Source organism: Eschrichtius robustus, chromosome 12, assembly GCF_028021215.1.
Source record: "Eschrichtius robustus isolate mEscRob2 chromosome 12, mEscRob2.pri, whole genome shotgun sequence".
Taxonomy (NCBI): domain Eukaryota; kingdom Metazoa; phylum Chordata; class Mammalia; order Artiodactyla; family Eschrichtiidae; genus Eschrichtius; species Eschrichtius robustus.
The window spans coordinates 96760040-96777816 of record NC_090835.1 but is presented as its reverse complement, the minus strand read 5'-3'; the positions used below and the strand labels follow the sequence as shown (position 1 = coordinate 96777816).

Below are 17777 nucleotides of genomic sequence, written 5' to 3'. Positions count from 1 at the left end.
TCAGACCCGGAAGGCAGGGCGTGTGTTTGCTGGTTCCCTGAGGTCCCTTTCCGTCCAGCTCGTGGATTCTCGGCCTCAGTTTCCCTGTCAGGTGTACTCTTGCGTGTGCTCACGTTTGAGGGGTCTTCCACGGCGTAGTCAGTAGTTACTGGGCCTGCCTGTTGCCTCTCCTTTGTTGAAGGGGGAGCGGGATGAGAGGATGGATATTCTGAGTTTTCCGAGTTGGGTTTTCTTGTTCAGTCGCCTTACTCTTCTGTGAAATATATCTACAGTTTTAGATTGATAGCGAATTATCGGAGCTCACTGAGTAGTGTTTTCGTTTTATGACTCCTTACTCGAGTTTGCTGGTGTCTTTATAATCCTAGAGCTGAAAGATTGTAGAAATCTAAGACGGGGAGGCCTGACTTACCTGGTGGCAGCAACAGCTCCAGCCATGCACCCTGTTTCTACCTGTAGGATTAATTCATGTAACATTTTCTACTTTCAAAATTGTGTAACACAAAGAAAACAGTAATTTGCGGGGGGAACCCTGTGACGTTACATCGCTGTACTCTGCATCTCAGATGAAATAAATCCATTTCCGAAAGCACTGGGTAAAATCTGGGATACCTGGAATTGTGTGAAATAGGAGAACCAAATACAGAGAAACCTGAGGAAGAGCCCAGCTGAAGGACTAAGCTGGGGAAGGGAATGACCGTCCTTCTGCAAACCAGTGGGTTCCCAGGGTCAACTTCTGGGGGTCTTTTCTGGGTGTGAGGTTGTTATCACTGGTCTCTGAGGGTATTTTGGAGGGAGTCGGGGGAGGCAGAACACTTTTAAGTGTCCAGCTGGAAATGTTCTCCTACATGCTCATTTACAAATTGCTGAAGGCGGGGCCGTCTGACCCTTCCCAGGGCTGATGGATGGCTGGGAGCGTGGTGTTTGGCATCGTATTGACACAGTGGAAGATGGATGTCTCTTTGATCAAAGGGAGACCATTAGGGCATGTTTAGGCTGGTAGAATTGAAGAGACTTCTTCTAAAGGGAGTAGTTCCGCGCCTCCTGGCCCCCGTGGCCTGCCACCCGCATCTTTATGAACGGGATTCAGATTTATCCAGCTTGCAGCCCTGGCATTTTGCTAAGGCTAACTGTGAGGAAACTTGCATTTAAGAAGCTTCTGTTTCTTTGAGTTAATCAGTGGGTTACAGAGAAGGGGAGGATGTCATTTGTTTCCATGATGCCTCAGCATGTCATGGGTTCTGACCATTTGGGAAGATGTGACAGTTTCCTCTCTCGCGTCCCCTCCTTCACGGGGTCCCTACCAGCACCCGTCCTTAAATTGCACCTTGGGGTTCTCCTTTTTCTCCAGAGGTGGCTTGCCTGGTGGTGGCGGTGGAGCGTAGCGAGAAGAACCATGCGGGAGGTTCCCGTGGCCAAGTGTCTCACCACTCAGTGGAAGGGGCTTACGTTCTCCTCCGGGCTGGGCAGTGGAATGGGAGAGAATGGGGCCATGGGAAAACAACACGTCTGCCGATGGGAAGCATCACAAAAATTGACTGTTCCTGGTGTGGGAGGACCCACGGAAGCTAGGTTTGAGTTCGGGGTTAAAAAAAATAAGATTTTAGAGGTTAGTCACTTTTTAAACTTTCATTTCATAAATGTTGTTGACAGTTCCTTTTATTATTGGAGGTTTCCATCGGTTGAATTATCTCCCCCCTGCCCGCCATTTTCACAATTTATTAGGATCATGTAGAACATTGGGATTCTCTCCCATTTCTTTCCCTCTTTTCTCTACTTTTTCTTCTCCGTCCTCTTTTGTACCGCCATACAGAGAAGATGAGAGGAGCCAGGCGATGCCGAGGCTTTGTGACAGCACCTAGGACAGAAGGTGGGCCTGTGGCCTTCTTTGGAGGGTATGAGCTGCACTGAAGGAGGCTGACCTGTGGCTTCATTGTTTCCTGTTTATGGACACGAAAATGGGCTCGAGCAGGAAGGATTAATGAAGGGCTTAATTGAACAGGAAGTCTTTCAGCCCTTTGGAGTTGCTGAAGTGGTACATACAGCTTGGGTGTTTATCTTGAGTCCTGTATAAGAGGTTGGACTTTCCTGTGGCCGTTTCCTGGAACTTGGTGAGGATCAGAACTTGTCAGGGCATTTGAATGTTGCAGACGCAAAAGGGATAACTAGTCACTGACAGCACTGGGTGAAGAGGAGAGCTTGTTTGGATTTCTGTGTACTGCCAGTCTCGCCTCTTGGGGTTTTCTGCAGCTGGCCTTGCTCAAAGCCTTTGAAAGTCCTTTGAGCTGCTTTTATAGCATCTCAGCAAATTCAAATATAGTATCTCTGGAAAGGAGTGATAAGTCACTCGTCTTATTAACAGCAGGATTTTGTTGGTTAAATGGGTGTAAGAAAACATATTTGATGACAGGGCCCCTTGTGAGTCAGAGACCAACTTTTTTTCCCTCTTGGAGAAATTCTCATTTTGTGATGTAAGTGAGGTCTAGTCAGAAGACACTGCCACTAGACCCCTGCGAGGGATCGTTTGAGCCACACACAGTTATGGTGGATGTGTGTGTCCTGCAGATGTTTGGTGAGTCTCTGCTTGTCATTTGCTGCTGCCCACAGACGTGACCCCTTTCTACTTAGTGCTCCCTTGACCTCAGGTATAGGACCTGTGGGTTCATATCCTGCAGAGTCCATCTGGGACTCCCAGGTGGTTGACAAGGAAGAAGTGAGGGGACTTTTATACTGGGGAGAGGCATCTTAGGTCCCAGAATGGGTGTTAAGAGAGTAAATGAGAGACGATCCCGGCTGAGTTGGAAGGTGTGAGTTGGCCTCCATTCCCCTGGCCCGTCTGGTTTCAAAGCCCACTTGGTTTGGTTTGATATAGCGATGCCATTTGGATAAATGTTTCTGCTTCCTGGCCTGACGTATGGTTACCTTCTGCAACCCTGAACGTTGGTAGAAGTTCAGCATTGCTTGAGGGTATCCTAGGCCTTGTTAGAAAGGAAGGTGAGTTCTATGCCGTGACTCCCTTTTGCCTCCTTTGAATTGATACAGATTCCTGGGTTTTTATTTAAATTTCTGTGCCACTGTCGTGTCTGCTGGGTCTGTCATGGCAGCCTCCAGTGACACTGAGCCTGGGCTGAGTCTCCGAGTCTGGGATGCTGCGAGCTCCTGTTTTTCATTGGGAGAACGTGCCGTAACTCCAGGATCACAGAGCACAAACAGCAAAAAAAAAAAGGGAGGATAATAATGGCCCTTATGTTCATTAGTGATTAGCAGATTCTTTAATTACGGTCATGTTTTTTAACTTTAGCAGTTGTCGTAAAATCCTAGACCTCTTTTATAAACATTCAGGAAGAGACAATGTGTGGATTGTAGTGTATCCCTTTATCACAGAACAGACTTCCCTCCGCAGTTTGGTTGGTGATAGCTTAAGTAACACCCATACTTTGAACATAACACGGGATTATGTTTCAGCCTACTAAATAAATTTCTGTCAGAGCCCCAAAATGAATACTCTGGGCTTCCCAGGGAAGGAAGCATATTAGAACCATGGTGCATTACTTTAGTTTTGCCTTTTCTTACTTTTCTGGGTGGTAAAAATCACTTTTGGGGGAGGGAACGTATTTCAGAAAACAATCCAGTGGATTTTAGCCCTAGGTATATTTTCAAGATGTGAAATGTTGGATTGTGAGTTGCTGTGTGTTTTCCATATACAAGCAAGGAACTTGAGTTGTAATTGAGTTGTTGGGTTAAACGGTATTGTTAACATTGTTCATCTCTTACTTTCTGTGAAAAGTGGCTGGTTTCTTACTTAGCTGGCGTCAGATTTTAGTGCAGGTACTAAAAATTGGTTAACGCCAGGCTTGTCATAAATCTGCGAAAGTCAGAATTCCCCTTTCAGGGGTGATCCCAGAGCTGGTGTCTGAAGACTGTCTACTGCCATCTATTGGTGCTTGTTGGCTACTTCACGGGATTTCCAGTGGGCGGGGAAGTTGTCCAGAATCCCTTTTCTATTTGCTGTCCTGTAAATAAAGCAGATCCCTGTTAGCAGACTTAGTGTCCAAGAGGCCGAGGATGTGAGAAGCTGAAGGAAGCCTACTCCGTATCTTTCAGGGACTGGTTAGCTCTCTGAGCACTGCCTTTGTGCTTTGGTCCATCACGTGCGGATGGACTTTGGAATCTCACCCTGTGCACAACTCCATGGGGAATGTTTCTGGTGGGAAGTTTCCATAGGATTGACTTTTCAGTTATACTGCTAGGGTTCCACTGGATTCTGTTTAATGAATGAACTGTGTAACATTGCAGGATGAATTTCTTCATATATTTTTCTTCTCTCCTTCAAAGAACGAAGTAAAACATGATTCCTGCCTCACAGAGTCATTCAGTCTCCCTTCCCAGCCATCGTCTCTGCCAGGATTCGAGGAGTTTTCTGGCAGTTCGCAGCCGGGTATTGAGTAACCTAAAATTGAGAAACTGCTGGGGTTCTTGTTGAAATAGTATTTTTAAAAACAAAATTGGCAGTCCCACCTCAAGAGAGAATGAATGGAAAGGCAGATCAGCATTTCAACTGGTTCTTGGAGGCTTTTACAGATGAGTGTACTTTAGGTAACTTGTTCACACCTTGTAACTACAGTAGTGTATTAGGAATTTCTTTGGCAGATTCATGCTGGATTAAGACTTTTAACTTCCATGTGTTGGTCTTCTGACTTGTGTTATCCTTTTGTTACTTTTGCTGTAAGATACAGTTTTTGGCCTGAACCCAAAAGTCTTTGTGGGGAGGAGCATTTGCAGCTCCTAGATCCTGGGTTTGGAGTTGGATCCCCGAGAAGGAGAGGGTTATGCGGCCTGGGGGTGGCGAAACTGGCTGCTTTCCATTGGTGGTAAACTGTAACACATGTGACTGACAGAACAAAAGGGCTTTGTTGCCGCTTTAATTGTTGATTAATGATGATCCCTCTCAAATTTGACATGGTTGCTTTCTAGAACACAAAAGAAGTCAATGTCAAATATTTCCTTGATCATGACAGAGTCAGGATTTCCAGGCAGCCTTGGTTCTTTGACATTTCAGGATGCTGCATCAGACTTTAAAAAAAAATAATTGCATCATTTTATTAATGGGATCAAAAGCGGTTCTGCATATTACTTTTCATACCATTTGTGTGGGCTCCCACCACCAGCCTGAGATTTGTGTGCCCAAGAAATGTTCTACTTGGGAAGACACCACATGTATCTTGTAGATATTTAGTGCTTTTGGTATTCTCCTTTCTCTCCCCTGACCCTTTTTACCTGAGGTAAAGAAAACGAAGGCTCACCTTTCTCTCTGATGCCCACTTTCTGAGGGAGTGCATTTATTTGTGAGCATTTGGAGTATCTTCCGAAGTCGGCGTGGTATTTGGGTTTGCAGTACTTGCCTTCTCCTTCGTCTGGCCTTTTGGTGGGTAGAGCTGATGAATATACTGATAAGTGGTTAGGTTAGCCTTCCTGAGAATATCTCAGGGTTCTGAAGGAAGTTCATGTGTTTTCCTAAATGAGTGATTTATTCCTAATTGGAAGGATTAGGTCTTAAGGCAGCAGAGTATAGATAGCATAGTAGTTAGTAGTTTAAGGGGAATTACGGAACAACTTCTGGCATTGTGCCATCTTTTTTTTTTTTTTTTTTTTTGGAAACATCTATATTTAAAAATTTTTCCACCTCTGCCTTCTAAAGTGCAAGGCGGTATGCGTATCTCAAGATCTGGAAGTTACCACGTTTGCTGTTTTGCCTGACAACCTGTAGTTGGGAAATAGGCGCTAGCAATCTTTAGCAACACAGGCATTTTGGAGGTTTTTTATTTTCCACTTGGTACAGGCAAAAGATCAGTACTTGTCACCAGAATTATGAAATCATAATGCAAGAGGAATTATTACAGGAATTACTATATTCAGGTTTTATAGATGAGGTCAGAGGAGATTGGAGCTAGAAGGACCCTGAGTTGTTTCCTTTTCATAGGGGTCCGTCCGTCCCCCCCCCCCCCCCCCCCCCCCCCCCACTGCTTCTGCCAACAAGGAAATGGAGTCCCAGCTTGCCCAAGGTCACAAGGTAGTTGAACCAAAGCAGCCCAGGTTTTGTGATACCACGGTTCTTTTCCTTGTACCACTCTGACCAAGCAGAACTTTACAGGGTTTCATCTCCAGGAGATTCAAGCAAAAAAACTTCCTTTAGGTATATCAGGTTAATAGCAAACTTTTATTCTAAATAGTTGCCTATGTAATTTAATTTAAGACAAGTGCTGCAAATATTTAACATCCTGCGGTTTTTAGCATAAACGGTTTCATCTCTTTCTATGTAAAGCAAGAAATGAGGCCTCTGAACCAGTATGGCAAGATCTCCAGAAACACCTGAAAGCAGGCATTTCTCTTCTCATGGAGCTGCAGACCTCCCTTTTCTGTCACTGGGTGAAGTCCCTACACCCCAATGAGACCAACACCCATTGTAACTCTGGAGCAGGGTGGGACGTGAGCGCAGAAGGATGGAGCCTGTTGCCAGCGCTTCTTGTTACCGAGTTTGCTGTGAGTTGGTCTCTGCTAGCCTCCGGGTTCACTTGAGGATGTGTTTATTTTCTCTTTACTATACAGGATGTTTACAGCCATCCTGTGTGGTTTGCCCGCAACTGCACTTGCATTTGAATTTGGTGGGCAGCTTGCCCTGGGCAGGGGATATCCCCTGCCCGACCCATACAATCTCCAACACACACCCGCTCTTGTTTCTTTGAATAGCTGCCAGGTCTGTAGTGTGTGTGTGTCTGGGGGTAGAATAGAGTGGGTACTTATTTTGGAGATGGAAACACAGGAATTTTTTTTTTTTTTTTTTTGAATAGGCCTTTCAGCAAGTTGGCGAAGCTTCAGGGCCAGCTCCCACACCGGCACAAAGAGCCCGGTTATGCGGGCCCCTCTGCATTTGTCGGATATAACGCGTCTTCTTTCTTGAATGAACACACATCCTGCCCTCCCCCCCATGCATTGCTCTTTGTTTAGACTTGGGGTGTAATCTAAATAACTGGATTTACCAGCTTACGTTTCTAATATTGGAAAATTAAGTTATAAGATGGTGTTTGGCATACACGGCCCTCCACGAGGACTGGCTGGGCACTGCTTTAGACCCCCTAGTCCCCCCTCGTTCCCGCCTTGTCCAGCTGAGTTGCGTGCATACCCCTCGTCCTCCGTGGGTTTGTAAACGATCAGAAATCCTGGACAGAAATGGAATTTAATTAACCTAGAAATTGCTGTTGTGCCATATTTAGGGCTGCCCTAGAGATTGAGCACACAGAGAGCAATAAGCCGGTTAACTCTGTCCTGTAGGTAACCCCAGAGTAGACCCCGAGACACAGTGCCACAGTGATGGCGGGCTGCCTGGAAGCTTCCAAAGGCAGGGTTTAGGGAGGGCAAGAGAGGGCACCGGGGGAGTGTTACAGAACAAACAGTATTTGGCACAGGACTTGGTCAGCCACCAGTGGGTTTTCTTTACAAGCTTTGTCTTGGAATTTATCTGTTAACTTGGAAAATAATGCTAGTGTTTATTTTGGTCTGCTGCTTTATTCCCATAAAGGTGCTGTACTGTGTTTTCTTTTTAACCTAAATATGAAATATATTTGAAGATTTATTGGGGTAAAATTTTAAGTGATCAAGCGAAACGTTCCTTTGGCTATTGGCCCCGGTGCCAGCGAATCCCGCATGAGAGAAGGCTTCTTCTGTGCACCATGGGGCGGGGAAGAGAGAGGAGGGAGAAGGTGGACCCCCTCCCCCGCAGCTCACGCAGCTCGTCAAGAAGCACGGTCTCTGACGTGTGGCGGTCTCGTGTGCAGGGGCGCGTGGCAGGACCTCCACACCTGGGCCAGCAGATTGTGGCCCAGGGACAGGTGTGCTGCGTGTGGACACGTGGGGTGCAGCGGCATGCCTTGGGGTGGGGGGCAGCTTGTAACGCAGCGTGGTTGACAGCCAGAACGCGACCTTAATTGGCTTTTGTTCGATGATTCTGCTGATGGGCAAGTGGCTCAGTGAATTCTCAACAAGCGATGCCGGTGGTGGTGGAGGAAATTGTGACCGAACGGGCAGGTTCTTCCGAAACTGATTCTTAGTGAAACTGGATTCCACTCGACCTTCGGGGAGCCGTATCCTGGGATGGCCAATAACCTTACTGGTGGCAGAACCACAGGCCTCTCCTGTAGCTCTTGGGTCTATTTCAGATCTGTCCAGCCGTCTCCCTGCCACCTCCGGATTGCCATGCCCTCTGCCCCTCTGCTCAAAAAACGTGTGATTCCTAAGGAATGAGTGAGGAATTGGTATTGTTCATAAATGGGACAGCAGCGTAATGTTCCTGCCCTTCTCTCTCAACATCTACGGAGGGCTCGCCCTCGACACACGGCAGCCCGTACATGCAGAAATAGGACATGAGGAGGCCCCGGCAGGAGAGCCCACTCTGTAGGCCACCGAAGGGCAGAGGAATGGAAATGGAGTTGAGTGGTAGGTCCTGGGGGATGTGCTATTTGAGGATGGCTCGGTCTCTCTGAGGAGGTGACTTTTGAACAGAGACATGGAAAACGTGATTCCGTAAAAAGCAGCAGGCTGGAATGTTCCCCTCGCTGGATTATGGGAAGAAGCCAGCCATGGTGAGATAAAGGGGAGAAGCATTCCAGCTAGAGGGAGCAGCCTGGAGTAAGCAGGGTCCCCTGAGAACCTTTGCCTCTATCCTAAGAGCATTTATTTCTACATAGAGTGACACTCTGGGGGAATCAGATCAGTAAAGCAACTTTCATTTCAACACGTCCGTCCCCCCGCAAAAAAGAGGCACTTTTGCTTAAATGGGATTCACACCAGCAGGGCTGAGCTTTGTCGTGACTGGGTTGCCATGGGGCTACTGTCCCTTCTAGAGAAGGGACACCCCAGATGGCCTTACCCACGACAAGGGGTTAAGATAGCAAGCTCTGTATTCTCTGAACTTGCTCTCTGAATTTTTTAGTCTTTTAATTCACATACACATATTTACACCACGGAAGGTGAGGAACAGCGATGATTTGATCTGAAACCACTTCTATCCCCTCACCCTCACTGCCTCTCAACCCTAGATTTTAACGCACTGTACATAGAAGGTTACCCTCAATGTATTTATTCATATATACGTGTATTTACACGTTTCTTCCTCAGTTGGTTTAAGTTTCTTCGGCTTGCTGGCGAGTTTGGTTTAGTTGGTTTCATTGACCTTCCTGGCACGGAGGGGTCTTCTGTAAGGGAAATTCCTTCCTGGATCAGTTAATGAAAGATCAACACAGAAGTGAGTCTTGCTTCACTCGACACTCCTGTGGTTTGTGTGGGACAGACGCCCTCTGTATTTTCTGCGTTCTGGCTTGCTGTGCATTACGAACGGGCAGCAAAGGCCCTCCTGGCTAAACTTCAGGCAAAAAGGCCTTTGGAGGCCCTACATTCTGCTTGTTTCTTCCCTTGGTGCCCAGGAACCCCACACTCTCTCCAGCCCCACCCCTGGGTGGCTCTGAACTCCCTTAGTTCAACCTAAATTTCCATTTAAAGCATTTTCGCCCTGGTAATGGAGTGGAGGGTGTCCCTGGTGGAGGGACGGGTGGGTCCCATCTTGCTGCCCTGCTCGCGGCTGGCGCCCAGCAGCTGAGTGCAGGCCCTCCTGGAGCCCCACCGCCCTTGGTGGGTGTCTGATCATGCCTGTCCTGTCCTGCCCTGCACGCCAGCCTCCTTCTTCCCCCAGCTCCTCCAGGTGCAGATCATCTAGCTCTTCAGCACATCTGGACCTCCCCGCCCCCTTTCTGTACTGATTGTAAATAACATGCACTTATTTCCTCGTGTCAGACACTCTAGAATGAACCACCTGTCCCGCAAACATACCCGAATGGCTAAGAGTGCTTCCTCCATGGATTTGGCCTCTGAGTTGTGTCATTCAAACTGTTTTGTTGCATGGGGACAGCAAAGCAAAGTCACACCTTTGTAATCCTCCGGGACCCGCACACACAAAGCCAAAAGCGCAGACCTGCCCTTTCCGCAAAGTATGGATTCTTCTGGCCTCTTGAAAACAAGATATTGGTTTGTCTTGTTCTTTAGGTCCTGCTTTCATCTGGGTCTCACAAATACTTAATCACTCGGGAGCTTGGTTTATTCCTCTGAGGGGTAATTTATTTTACTGCCGCTTTTTAATCTGTTATGCCCTTATTTTTCATAGCCTCCCTGAGAAAGTCATCAGGCAAAAAGCACCTTTTATTTGAGCAACGGTCAGAGCATTTATCTTTGAGGTTATGAAATTGTAGAATGTTTTGCCGTGTCCTGCTCTGTCATCTGTGTTTGCGTGTTTGTTTTTCATTCAGGCTGTGCCGTCTTCTCGTTATGTGTGGCATTTGTCGTTGCTGACTTTTGAGAAAGCAGTAAACACTGAACATCCTGTTCACATACAGGCAGTGATTCCATAAAGCCCCCTTAATGCCCAGAGTGTGAGTTGTGTCCATTGAAATGAAGATGTACAAATCAGAAAATTGCCAATTAAAACCCCTTTTCAGTAGGAAAACATGACGGGGGTTTTCTTTTAACAGGAAGGGCAAGTTGGAGGAAAGAAGGAGCTTGTTGGAAGAGGAGGGTAGTTCTCTTGGGCTCAGTCCACCCTGAGGGTGGCAGGGCACGGCGCCGCTGTCTACTTTTCTGTATCCTGTCCTTTCTCTGAAGCGATGCTGCTTAAGGCACGGGCTGTTTGCTGCCTGGTGCCAGTGAGCTGAACAGGGAAATTGAGAGTGGGCAGTGAGCATGTTAAAGCAGTTGAACAGGGTGATTTTATGTCTGTTGAGTCTAATAATAAATTCGAGCTTGTAGTTTGTGTCTTTCATTTTCCCCCTACAATAATTATCTTATAAAAATATCCATTTGTAAAAGACAGAAAATCTAAAGGGGACCGTGAGGGGGAACCAAATGCAAAACGGATCCTCTTCTGCGATGGTTTGAGAAGCACCGCTCTTACATCTCTCAGTCGGTCACACACACACACACACACACACCCTGATCCTCCTTGAAGGTGGGCTTGAGAAGCACTGCTCTTACGTCTCTCAGTCGGTCTCACACACACACACACACACACACACACCCTGATCCTCCTTGAAGGTGGGCTTGAGAAGCACCGCTCTTACGTCTCTCAGTCGGTCACACACACACACACACACACACACACACACACACCCTGATCCTCCTTGAAGGTGGGCTTGGAGGCTCTCCCAGCACACGCTTCTGCTTTGTCATCTTCTGGACAGTCAGTTGGTTGCAAAAAAAACCCTCTTTGTTCCTCACAACACAAGAATGGGAGCATTGTTTTATTCCCTTACCATTTACGACATTTGGAATTTCTGTTAAACCTTGTTATGTGGCTGTTTTCCTTTGGTTATTCCTGGGTTCTGAAGTGCTTTTGATTAATTGTGACGTTTGTAAGATTTTAGGGACTGAGGATTGTTGCCCAGTTAGTAAGCAGCAGTCATGCTCTCTCCCTGTTGATCAAATGTCAGTTCATATTGGGAATATGACCTATTCAGGAGTGTTTCTGGTGGGTCGTTAGGGGGGTAAGAGTTGAGTCTGGGCAGGACACGGGAGGTTAAAACTTAAGGGAGCTAATTTTTACAAAGTGGAAAACGTGTGTGTGTGTGGGGGGGTGTTATTTTGTTAAATACTAGAAGGTTAACTTAAAATGTTAGGGTATTTTGAGCACACAGCAGTTAAAGATACTATGCTTACTGTTTTACATGATCTCAACGATAGTTAAGGGAAGACTTGTTTGTGCTATAGAATTATAAATATATGTAATACTCGAAGCAGCCTTGAGCTGGGGTGGCTTTATCAGTCCCACCCACATAGTGATTGATTCCAGTTTGGGGTTCTGAGCAGATCCGTTTAAAGCCCTGTGCCATAGGGCTGCTTTTTGATTCTTGTTTTTTCCCTGCTCTCAAATACTATTTTTTGAGCATCTTTATGAGCAGGGCCAGAGAGGTGGTTTAAAGCAGGACACGTACAGGTTCACACCCTCAAAGGTGTTTCTTTTCCATTAGGCGTTGAGATCTTGAAAATTCAAGGAAGAGCTAATAGGAGGCAATTTATGATAAAGGTCAAGTCAGCTATACAGGGGGTAAAAACACTTAGGTAGAAAAAGGAAAGCGACTATTGGCTACAGCGTTAGGAAAAAAGTAAAGAAACCTTTCCAAGAGTCATTAGGATTCACATTAATAGAGTGTCTGACATGTAAAATTGTGTAAATGAACAATGTCTGGTTAAGGAGATTGAAGTTGTGATTTGTAGACACCAGGTGGATAAATTAGGGGATTGGTATCTGTGTAGGATGGTAATAGGGAGAGGCCCGAGAAAGGTAGGTTAAGGCCAGTTTTTCAAATCCCTAACTAAGGACTTTGGAGTTTTTGTATGGGCAGAAGGTAATCCATAATTTGGCCATGAAGGAGGGGTTTTGAATAGACTAGAGAAGTGGACTTCCCCCTCTCCCCCCACCCCCTGCATTACAAGCTTTAATTCCAGGTGGATTTATTTGGCTGAATTGGAGTTAGAAGAGCTTAGAGGTGGGGAGACTATTTCCTCTGGGGGTGTGAGACCAGGTCAGTGACAGACTAAGGTGGACGGGGTGTCCTTACACAATATGAAGGCAGTTGTGCATGTGTTTGTGATAGTATCGTGTTAAAGCACAGAATGCTAAATAAATGTGGCAGATGATTTGTGGAAAAGTACAAAAGCCATTAATCCCGTGTCACCTAATACCGCATGCCGCTTTGGAAATACCCAGGCACACCCTGGTTTGTGCACAGGCACGCGCTTGTGTGCAGACGTACACACATGCTCATGGTGCATATTTTATATCAGTGTAGAAAACGTAGCCCTTTAAAGCAAATTTATTGCCCTTTAAAGCAGGCTTGTGGTTTACGAGAGTGAGAGAGATATAGAGAACCTTAATTAGAATCAAAGAGTTTGCTTGAAATAAGGTCTCTCTTCCCTTTTGTGTCATGATTTTATTGCTGCACGTAGATCTATATCCTCCAATCTCTGCTTGTTGTTAATTTTCTTTTGCTTTTACAGGCCCAGGCTGCAAGCACAAAGGAAGTTTGCTCAATCCCAGCCGAATAGTCCCAGCACAACTCCAGTAAAGATAGTGGAGCCATTGCTACCCCCTCCAGCTACTCAAATTTCTGACCTCTCTAAAAGGAAGCCTAAGACAGAAGATTTTCTTACCTTTCTCTGCCTTCGAGGTAAGACTGTGTTGCCAGTTTGGAGGGAGCAGCCTGGTTGAAAGAAAAAGGGGCAAGGCTGTCCCCAGGAGGTTTGATGTTGGCTTTGGTCTCTGCTCTACACCCTCTTTGAATTCCCAGCCTGGTTTGAAGGAGTGAGAGTGTAAAGTGAGGAATCCCACCCAGAGGGTGCTTGAGCCTTCCTGTTTCTCCTTCCCTTTTCCTCTGACTCTTGAATCACCTTTCTTGGCGTCTCAACACACAGTGTCACAGTTTGTAGTCTTACATTTGTACAATTGACTTCTCCCTGACATCCTTTTAGGACCTCTACCACCCCAGCATCACCGTCACACACATGCTTTGCAAACTTGGCTTTTTGTTTTGTAATTTTTTTTTTTTTTGGTGGGGTAGTTGTGGATGGGTGTTAAGTCCCGTTTCCTTGTGTTTCCTGAGGTCTGGGAATAAGCCACGCTGATGGAGGGTACCCTACCTCCCCCCGCCGTACTACTTTAGGAAAAATAACAGTAGTGCTTTGTAGGTATAGATAACAGTGGAAATATTGGTCTGTACATACGAACAGGACCAATGAACGGAGTGCACGGAGAGGATACAATTTTGTAATGAAGGATGGGTTTGGATTTACATGGCCTTATTTTGGGAAAGTCTTTACTCTAGGAACTAAGTGAGGGAAGAACACAGAAGATGGTGAGGGAGATTGAGGGGCCTCTCCATGTCGGGTAGGGGCATCACAGAAGGGAGACTTCGTGCTTCTCATTGCCCTGTCGGGCCCCTGCGTTTCAGTCTGGCCTTTGATTGATGGTGCTCACATTGGTCACTCCATTGAGGGTCTGTCAGGGTTTTCCACGGAAAGCGGACCCTTGGCAGCTTTTGTGATTATACATATTTCATTGGGAGGCTCTTTGAAACTCCGTATTTCATTTCTCATCAAACTCGATTTACTCATTTTTGGGGATCTGGATGGACCCATTTCCTGTTTTGTTCAGAGGGTTGTAATCTATTACTCTCATCTGTTTTGATGTTTGATTGTCCCAGATCCCATCAGTGGAGCCCCTTCAAGCTGGCTCCCTTGCCCTTTGACACGTCCCTGTCATCCTCCCATCCCAGCTCCCTGATACAGCGGAATGTCCCGGACTCTTGTTGTGCACTCCCTCCCTCAGCCCTGAAATCAGCCATTTCTTCTAAGAGCCCTGTTTATTTTCAGGAACAGCTGCTCTTTAGAAGCTAGGATCTGGGCTTGAGGTGTGCTCATAGCTATCGGAGGGAAATGCATTGTGTGTGTGTGGGACATGTGCAAGGGCATGTATGTGCACATGCACACACATGCTCATTTAGTGTGCACATCTATGTCTCTAGGTCTATTGAAATCCATGAATGAGCCACCAGTACCTCCCAATTTTAGTTTAGCACCAAAGGGTTCCTTCTGGTTTTCTTTTTTTTTCCTCTATTAAACAGTGAGAAAGTTGACTCCTGTTATCCATAAATTGTTTATTTGATCCATCTTTTCCAGTGTGCCCCACCTCCCATCTCTGCTGCCACCCTCCCCATGGAGCCCTTCTGATCTCACTTGGCTCGGACCCTGTGAACGGCCTGACCTGTGTGTGAACACCTCTTCATCCTCCTTTGGCTCTCGCACACCACAGCGGCTGCCGTGGTCGACACACACACACACACACACACACACACACACACAGTGGTCGAGACACACACACACACACACACACACACAGACACACACACACCCCCTTGTACCCACACCCTTGTACCGGTTTGCTTTAGGACTAAATGGTTCGGGAAGGGAAAATGAAGGGTAAGGTTTTTGTTTGAGATGACAGGCTACTGCTATGATAGTCCTGGGAGACTCAAGACATAAAGGAGGGGAATAACTGTATTTCAGTGTGGACCACTTCTCCCTCCCAAAAGGGAGGTGGGGTGGGTAGCAGGGCCTCCTGCCAGCACCTCCCTTGGGTTTGACACAGCTCCTTGCCGAAGGAGTCTAGTGATCCTAGGTGTTGAGGGTGGAGGTGGAAAGGAGGGTGTAAAAACCCACTAGCAAAGAATCAAGTGCAGGATCGGCTGTGACGGGTGAAAGGAAGAGGAAAGATGAGAGCGGCCAGCAGGCTGGTAGGGGGTGGGGTGGTGTCATCAGCAGTGGAGAGTGAGTGGGACCAGGTGCTCAGAGGAAGGAGTTTGGGCCAAAGGGATCTTTGAAGGGTCAACAGTGTCATCAGCAGCAAGATGGTTCAGGTGAATAATTAAAGCTCTGTGTTGGTAGGACTCTTCATTGTGTCTTTTTAATCCCACTGGAGCCAAACTTACCTTGGAGCCATGCCTTAACTCTTTTCTTTAGGAAGATTCACTGATCTTGTTCTGTGAGGATGTCAGAAAACTGCTCTGCAGATTATGGAATTTAGTTATGAAAGTTTTTACCTATGGAGTGGGTGTGACTTGTTTTTAGAGCAGAATTTGTATGTTTGTGCCATGTGTACCTATATATGCATAATTTTTTAAAAATCATATTTTCTCTGGTTTTGGGTGATTTGGGGAGGGCCTTGCTTGGAGAGGCATGCTTATTTCTCGAGTAAATGGCACCTAGGGAAAACATTACCAAGTACCCAGCTTTGACATTTCCAGGCTCTAGACACAAGAGAATCATGTCTTTTCATAGACACAGTTTACTTCTGTCACTTGTCAGATGGAACAAAAGTTTTAGTAAGTGAAACCTAAGATGTTTAATTTTGGAAAAATGCTCTGAGGCTTGGAAAGTTATTCCTACATTCATGAGCCAGACAATAAAATAGGTTTCGTTGTTTATTTTAGCTGATATGCAATAAGGTTTTGACACAGAGTATTGCACCCTCTTACTCTTCCTCCTATACTTTTTAGATTTAAGGTATTTTATTTTAAAAGCCAGGGCTTTGTGAGGTCAGGTGTGTTTACCTGATCTGGCTTTTCTAAAAGCCTCAAATGGTAGGTGATTTCGCTAAGTACTTCATGATATTGGAAATATGATGGATTTGGTGGCATTAGATGGCATACTTTAATATGCAGTTGCTTGAGCTAATTAAAACTCATATTTTGAGGTGTACAAGGGTTAAATAGACAAAGCCTGTTGTAGTGGTACTTTAATAATTCTCTTTCAGTTTCAAATATTTAAACTTTTTTTAGTTATAAATGTATTTCATGTTCCTCTAGGGAAGATCAGCAGAAAAGATGGAGAAACAGACCAAAAAATAAAAATAAAAAAATAATCAAAATATCCCTCCCTCTAATCTTCCAGAGACAACCACTGTTTATCATCTCTTTGGTGAAAATGTTACTAAGCCTTTTCTGTGCATATACAATACAAGTCACACACCCCAAATGGAATTGCATTATATTTTTATTTTTGCAATCTGGTTTTCCTGTTTCACACTCCCACATAAATACCCCTTCCATCTTGTGGATGTCTCATCATTTATCTAATTCTTGATTTACATGTAGATGTATTTCTAACTTTTAGGTATCAACTGCTGGTGACACTTCCTCACTTAAGTCTTGGCCTCATCTGGAATCTTTACAGACAAAGTTGATAGTTGGGAATTTGATTAAGTTTTTTTTTATACCTGCATTCTAATTCTGCCGCTGCTTTTTTCGTATGGGCTCCACACCAAACAGAGCTTGCCTGAGCCCCAAACTTTATGCTCAGCCTCAAGAGCCTGGCCACTCCATCACCCTTTACAGGAGTCTCTGGGTAAAGGAGACAGTCTTGATAGGCTCAGTATTGGTGGGAAAGCAAGCCTGGCTGCAGAAATCATGAAGGAATCAAAGACCTGGAAACGATGTTTATTGCCAAGGATTACAGATCATCCTTTTCTCCAGTCCTCTGTTATTACCCATAATAGTCTCAGAGCTAATTTGGAATATGGAAGAGAATGAATCTTGAGACTGAGAAAAAGCCGACAAGTAGAGTTCTTTAAGCCTTGGTGTTTGTTACCCATCAGTGACACTCAGCAAGCCCAAGACCCAACCTTCTCCCCACAACTCCATTAAGTATCTTCAGCGAAAACCTGGGGTGGGGAAAAACGATACCATTAGTAATTCTGGGATTAGTGTGTACATGTCAACACAGCAGCCAGTTGTTCAGGGATAAGAAGCTTTAGAGATTTAAAAAATCTGTCTTAAGGCACGCGGAGACCTTTCAGCTAAGTTTGCCAGAGCTCTCTCCTTTCCTATTTAATATCATGACCTAAAATCTCTAAAGGAAAGGAAGAGTGAATAGTGCAGCCGGCCTGAAGTGTTTGCCTGCAGTGTATTTATCTTTAAATGGCTGCTTTGAAGGGGGTCCACATGGCTCCTGCCAGAGGCATAATTAGCATCTTTTGCGGGTGTACATTGGCCGAGAAGGGGGAGGGGTGTGTGCCCTGGGCCGCGTGCATCGATTCTAACCATCGCTGCATTTTCTTTCACCGGTCTCGTTATTCTTAATGAGTTCTGTCTGCTTCTCTTTGTCCTGACTATGATGATTAGCAGGTTAAA

General features: G+C 45.7%; 1 protein-coding gene across 1 annotated transcript in view; it reads left to right on the top strand.

The window, feature by feature from the left end:
* JARID2 (jumonji and AT-rich interaction domain containing 2) overlaps positions 1-17777 on the top strand; it is a 242673-nt gene that overhangs the window by 166989 nt on the left and 57907 nt on the right. Inside the window, exon 5 of the mRNA XM_068559141.1 lies at positions 13093-13262. Coding sequence (XP_068415242.1) covers positions 13093-13262 — 170 coding nt within the window. The remainder of the gene's footprint in view (positions 1-13092; positions 13263-17777) is intronic.